General features: G+C 59.1%; 1 protein-coding gene across 1 annotated transcript in view; it reads left to right on the top strand.

Moving 5' to 3' along the window:
- The first annotated feature begins 2476 nt into the window (after positions 1–2476).
- CAMTA2 (calmodulin binding transcription activator 2) overlaps positions 2477–6871 on the top strand; it is a 42323-nt gene continuing 37928 nt past the window's right edge. Inside the window, exons 1-2 of the mRNA XM_015427915.1 lie at positions 2477–2586; positions 5514–5617. Of these exons, the coding sequence (XP_015283401.1) occupies positions 2496–2586; positions 5514–5617 (195 nt within the window). The 5' untranslated portion in view covers positions 2477–2495. The remainder of the gene's footprint in view (positions 2587–5513; positions 5618–6871) is intronic.

Genomic DNA, 6871 nt, shown 5'->3' with positions numbered 1-6871 from the left:
GGTTGGGGGGGGCAGACCCTCTTCTCTGGTGCGGACCACCCCCCACCCGCCCACCCCCGCCGTGGGTCCGGTCGCTGCAGCAGACAGAAGAAGAGTCCTGCGCGGGGGGGGGGCGTCTCCTGGCAGAAGCTGCCTGGCTCTGGACGGGGGCACGAAGGGGCCCGGCCCTCGCCAGCGGGCTGATGGGCAGAGGGGTTGTAGGGCAAGCCAAGGCCGGGCACGGTGGGTCCCTCTGCTTGCCTCCCGGTCGGTCCCTGCGTGCTGCACCCTCCGTTGACCTGGAGACCCTCTCCAGGAGACCCTCTCCAGCGAGAATCCCGACGGCTGCCGGAGGGAGACAGCCCCAGAGAGTTCCTGGTGGAGGAAGCAGATCGCACCCGGCACACGGGCAGCAGAGATGAGCCACACCGGGCAGGGTTAAGGCACCGGGCACTGCCAGGGCCAGGGCTCTCTCTCCGGGGTCCCCAGGGCCCCCAGGGAGAGAGGCCCGTGAGGCAGACCTTCTGTGCTGAGGGGCAGGTTTGCCCAGTCGCCCGTGGTCCTGGACGTGGTCGGTGAAAGCCGGCACTCTGCACGGGGCCTGGGGGAAGACACCACCAAGGGTGACTCTGGGTTCTGGACAAGGTTCCCAGGCAGCCTTCAGAGGCTCTTTGTGGGAGACGCGAGGGTTAGTCCAGACTGGTTGCGATCAGAGTGTGCATCACAGCAGCCAGATGACCCGTGTCCAGAAACGGATGCAGCTGCCATCCTGGCTGAAACTGGCCAGAAGGGCCGAGTGCCACCCATGGGCACCCCGCCTCTGAGCGGCTTCTAGTCACCCCCCTCCCAAGCTGTGAGGGGCAGTGGGACCTCATTCGCCAGAGGGCAGTCCCCACCCTCCTGGCATAGATGGCCTGCCGGCAGATCCCCTGTCTCGTCTGGATTGAGTTTCAGTTTATTAGCTCTCCTCCAACCCTCTTGGGAATGTCTACGGCTTCCCCAGGCGTGGACGAAAGAGAGAGTGCAGAGTTGTGGGTCACTGGGAGACTGGTATCCCCTTGATATCTCACCCCAGTGGTCTCACCGAGGGATTTCCTGCAGGCGTGAAGTAGCGCAGGGGTGGGGGGACAAAAGCGAGCCCCCAGGAGGCCCTGGGCATGAATGCCACAGAGCGGAGCCAGAGTCCGGCAGCACCCGCTTCTTCTAGAACCTGCTCGACAGGCAAGAGCAGAGCCAGCGGAGCGTGGCGCCCCGTCCCAAGCAAGTAGCCCAGGCGGAGGCTCTGGCCGATGGAGTCAGGCGCTGCCAAGAGACTCGGCGGAGCCTCACTGTGCCGCCTCCCCCTAGGACAGGTGGGCAGCCACGGCGGCCCTTTCCACTGCGTACCTGGGCTGGAAGCCGTAGCGGAGTGGGGCTAGCTAGCCGGCACCCTCCAAGAGAAGGGGTGGAGCTCAGGCCCCCACCAGCACCCACTCGAGCGCCTGGCACCCAGAGTGTCAATTTGCCTCCCTCTGTTCCCGAAGGACTTGCTGGCATAAGAACAGCAGAGAAGCCAATGCTGGATCAGGCCAGTGGCCCCTCCAGTCCAACACTCTTCTGTGTCACACAGGGGCCAAAAACACCAGGCGCCATCAGGAGGTCCAGCAGTGGGGCCAGGACACTAGAAGCCCTCCCACTGTTGCCCCCCCCCCAAGCACCAAGAAGACAGAGCATCCCTTGCCCCAGACAGAGAGCTCCTATCTATACCTTGTGTCTCATAGCCACTGAGGGACCTCTGCTCCATATGTTTATCTAATTCCCCTTTGAAGCCGTCCATGCTTGTTAGCCGCCGCCGCCACCTCCTCCTGTGGCAGTGAATTCCGTGTGTTAATCACTCTTTGGGTGAAGAAGGACTTCCTTTTATCCATTATACCCCGACTGCTCAGCAATTTCATTGAGTGCTCACAAGGAGTTCTTGTATTGCGAGAAAGGGAGAAAAGGACCTCTTTCTCGACCTGCACGGCCCCTTGAGAAGCGACCTCTGAGCTACCAGCTGCAAGGAACGGGAGGGGTCACAGACGGGCAGTGGGCTGTGCCTCTCCAGCACCCCCCCTCCGCCTTCATACTGAGGCCATCCGTCCGTCTAGGAATCAATACCTCTGTGCCCAGGCAGGGTCTTCCGCCATCAGGCACGTGACGGGGCCTTTGTGTGTGTGGCCCCCTGAAAGACTCTGCCCTGGGGATGCTGTTGGCCGGCCTGTCTGGGGCTCCTGGGCTCTTGGTGCACAAAGAGTGGGCTGTGTGTGTGTGGGGGGGGGTTGTGTCGGGGTGGCAGGCCGCTGGGGAAGGGAAGAAACCGGCCGTGGAGAGTGGGGTTGGAGCCAGGTGGGAAAGAGGAGGGGGTAGCTCACAGGGATCCTGGGGGGCACAGGAGGCCTCGGGGAGGCCCCGTGTGCCAATCACTTCCTTCCATTCCTCCTCCTCTTCCTGTCCCCCGCCCCGCCCCCTCCGTCTCCAGGTCCCATCCCAATCTTCCCATGTCCGGACCTGAGCCCTCCCGGCCAAGAACTCTAACAGTGTCACGACGCAGAATCCCAAAGATGAACAAGGAAACCACAGGGGTATCTGGTGAGTAGGACCCCGGGTTTCCTGCCTGGGGGGTTTATTCTGCCCCCCCCATCACGAGGGCCGGCATACAGGGCGCATGGCTTGGTTCCTGTCCCCGATCGTCTTGTGGCTGTCCTGGAGGACAACAGAAGAAGACACCTTTGCCACGTCTAAACAATGTTTATTTTTTTTAGTTGCTTCATTTGTACCTCCCCCCCCCTTTCTCCCCAGTGGGAACCCAGCGCAGTTGACATCCTTCTATTCTCTTCCATTTTATCCTCACAACAACCCTGTGGCATAGGAGAGGCTGAGAGGGTGTGACTGCCCCAGAGTCACCCAGCGAGCTTCCAAGGCAGAAGCAGTAATTCGAACTCAGGCCTCCCAGATTCTAGTCTGATTTGGTAGTCCAGGGGTGGCCAAACTGTGGCTCGGGAACCACATGTGGCTCTTCCATGCATATTTTGTGGCTCCCGGCAGGGCCGCTGGGGAAGCGAAGGGGAGGCAGGCCTCCCTGACCGGTCTCCCCTTCCCCAGCCAGTCTTCCCCTCCCTGGGTAGGCTTGAGGCAGGGGGGAGCAGAGAAAGTGCGTTCACTAAGCCCCCCCCAAGCCTACAAATATCATTGGACAAATATTATCAATATAATAATAATGCTTTCGATGTATTGATCTATTTTTACCCCTTTTGTTTTATTTTGGCGGTCTCATAAGCAAATCTGCCTATTGTCCAATAAAAACATGTGTGTGATATTTGTTCATGTCTTGTGGCTTTCAAACACCTGACGTTTATTCCGCATGGCTCTTACGTTGAGCAGTTTTGGCCACCCCTGCTGTAGACCCCACGGCACACACCGAGCCCCCCGGGAGTCCTCGAGGCTCTGTCCCCAGCAGCTGGTCCCCACCTGATGCTGCCTACCCTGCTCCCTCCCCCAACACACCCCTTGGTCTAGCCAGGTCACTCTGCCTGGCAGCAGCTCTCCGGGTCTCCGGCCAAGGTCCGTCCCCTGGGCCCTTGGACTGGCACTGCCAGGGGTGGAACCGGGGGCCTTCTCGCATGCCAGGCGGGTGCAGCGACAGCCCCACCCCTCCGCCATTCCACTCTGCTGTCTGCAGAAGCCGCTGTGGGGAGGCGGCCTCCTGACCCGCTGTCCCCTCTGTGCAAGCAGGAGCCCTTTAGGGGTGATGTGGGGGCCGTGGGGCCAGCTCAGCAGCAGTGCCCAGGCCCCGGGGGTGCCGGCTGTGGTCCTCCACAGGTATCAGTTGGACACCAGCAGAAAGGCTCTGTGTGCAAAACGGCTTCTCCGGGCCACTGTGTTTGTTAACAGAACTCGGCCGGTGTGTGTGGGGCGCGGGGTGGGCAGCCTGCTGGATGTCCGTTTTGTTCGGTCCACTGCTCCTTGGGGTTCTGGCCCTCAGATGCACTCAACGGCCTTCTTATTGCAGCTTGTAGGTTCTCCGGTTGCCCTTGTGTGTGGCTTTGGGGGCCTCTCTGGCCAAGAACATAACTTGGCAGTTCCCAGGACAAAGCCCGTGAATCGGTGCCATTCCGCAGAGGACCCCGGAGGGCGCGATCCGAACCAGAACTTGGTGGGGGTCAAGATGCGGTCGGAGAGGCGGCCGCACTTCACAGTGAGGGTGGGGTTCACGTTAGGTGCCCTCCCACCTCCGCCCTTAAGCCATAGAAGGGCTCAGGGGTCTCCGTTCTGGCTCGTATCTGACAAAGGGGGCTTTGCGCCTTGAAAGTGCGCACCCCGAAAATCTTGCTGGCTTCCAAGGAGCTCCTGGACTCCAGTCGAGCAGACTGGCTGCCTTGAGCTCTGGAAGGGAAGGTGGGGGATGTGAATATTTTAAATAAATACTAATTTTTCGATGTGCCCCCATGCTTAAAAGCAAAATGCTTTCTGCATAGAATACCGCTGGTGTGGTACAGTGCTTGGCGTGCCAGAGGAGGCTTTGAGGGGCCCGGGTTCAGATCCCGACTCTGTCAGGGCAACTCGCTGGGTGACCTTGGCCTGGTCACACAGACTTTCCACCCGACCTACCTCACAGGGTTGTTGTGGTGATAAAACGGAGGAGAGGGAAAGGACGTGAGACACTCTGAGTCACGGCGGGGGAGAAAGACCGGATCTGAATGGAATAAAGGTTTTTATACGTATTCACAAGGGGGGAGGCTGGACTCGAGCCCCTCCCTGATCTGCTAGGTTTCTTCGTGGGGGGAGGCGCTCAGCATTGCCACATGGGGGAAGGGTGCCAGAGTTGGTCCCCCACCCCTGGCAGCAGTCTGAAGTGGGGGGTGCCACCCTCGCCCTCTCTGCATTTCCTCACTTTGGCATCCTGCATGGGGGGGGGGGGAGATGGGGAGAGGCTCAAAGGAGATGGAACTTGTGAGGAAACGCCCCCCCCACCCCACCCCCCGGAAGTCCTGCAGCTGCAGCTCCCCAGGGCTGCCCTGAAGATGGGGAGGGGGGGTGTTAACCCTTTTCTCTCTGCACTGTTTCCCACATCTCAGTTGCCCCCCCCCTTTGTCCCTGGGGGAAAGAGGCAGCCCCCCCCCTGACACTAATACCCGCCAGGAGATTTAGGCGGGGGAAGTGGCAGAGGGCAAAGGGGTGAAGGTTTGCCAAGCCTCTCTGGGGGAGGTCCAGCTTTGCCTGCAGGAGGTCCTGGGTTCAAGTCTTGGTGTGTGCAGTGGCGGTGAGTTGCTGGGAAAGGCCTCCGGGTGCCCAGTGTTTTGGAGAGCCGCTGCCAGGCAAAGGGCTGGGTGGAGCCTCTGCTTTGCAGGCAGAAAGTCACAGTTCCACTCTCCCCCGGCGTCTCCAGTGAGAAGGACCAGGCAGCGGGTGATGTGGAGGGTCACCCCCCCACCCCCGGAGCCCTTCCCAGAGAGCCTCCCGGGTGGGTGCCTGCCTCCCACTCCCTCTCACTCTCCGCCCTTCTCTTCTCCTCCCAGAGAACAGCCACCACCTGAAGGTTTTCCTGCCCAAGAAGCTGGTGGATTGTGTGCCCAAGTGCCCAGCTCTGCCCACGGAGCGGCTGCGATGGAACACCAACGAGGTGGGCCATGAGGGCTGGGGCTGTGGGGGGTGGGGGTGGAGCAGTCCTCCTCCTGGAGTCACGGCCCTGGATAGGCAGGTGGGGGGAGCTTGGAGACATGGGGGGGGGGAGACCACGTTGCGCTCTGCTGGTGGCCAGGGGTCGCCCACAAACCTGTTTTCCACTGTGGGTGCAGCCTTGAGCATGTGATGCAGTAGCGCAAATGCAGCCGTCTGCTTCTGAACGTGTGCAGAATGCTTGATGTATACATACGCACCACCAAGGAACGAACTGCCAAAATTCGATATCATTCACGACCGTACATGTTTATGTGTCACCGCAGAAATCGTGGAACAAGGGCCATCGTCCTGACAATGGCACCGTTGGCCGGCCACACAACATAAAATGTGCACGAATCAGTCAACGCCTCTTTTGGCTTTATTACGCCAACCGTGTTCTTGCCTTGGTTGTGCACGTGTATCTGTGTATCAGTGACCCACTAAAGAAGGCCCCTTGGGCCGAAACACGTCTGGTCCTGTTTCTTGTGACTGTAGATAGTGATTTGTTTTATTTAATGAGGACTACTTAGGCGAGTGACTTTCAGTCCAAAAACTAAATTCAAGGCCTATGTTTTTAACTTGTATTGGAAGTGCCTTGTACAATAAATGGATCTGTTCTGTTTAATTCATTTTTAACATGGTTCCTGCTCAGCCTTTGTGGCAAACATGCCCAGATCACCAAAGCCCTTTGCGGATTCAAAGTGCCACAACATTCATGCACAGAACTTGAAAATAAGAGCTGGATAAAATCTTTGTCTTTATTTTTACATCTTCTTGCCTCTGCTGTGACCTTTTTTGACCCGTTGCAGCTCTGCCAAACAATGTGGGCGTAGCACCCCCACCGCCCCCGATTCCTCTCCCAGGGGTTGCTCAGCTGCAGCTTTGGGTGGGGGGCTGCGTTGTTGATGCCCCTGCAGCTATAGAGACCCCCCCGAAGGGACTGCAGTTGTGGCTCCAACCCCCTGCCCCTGGGCAGCAACATCTGGCACCACTGGACAAGGGATGATGGGTGCTGTGCAGCTGTGCCCTGGGATGGTTTGCCTGGGTCTGACCAGGGGTCATTTCGTAGAAAAAGAGATGCAGGAGCTCATTAGCATAACTCATTTGCATAACTCATTTGCATATGCCACACCCCCTGACATCACCGGAAGTGTGTCAGAAGGCAACACCCACCGCTCAGGCTCCACTGGACTGTTTTGGATTGCTAGCTATTGGG

Source organism: Gekko japonicus, unplaced genomic scaffold (genome assembly GCF_001447785.1).
Source record: "Gekko japonicus isolate JY-2015 unplaced genomic scaffold, Gekko_japonicus_V1.1 scaffold761, whole genome shotgun sequence".
Taxonomy (NCBI): Eukaryota; Metazoa; Chordata; class Lepidosauria; order Squamata; family Gekkonidae; genus Gekko; species Gekko japonicus.
The sequence above is the reverse complement of the archived record's forward strand: the minus strand, read 5'-3'. Positions and strand labels throughout refer to the sequence as shown.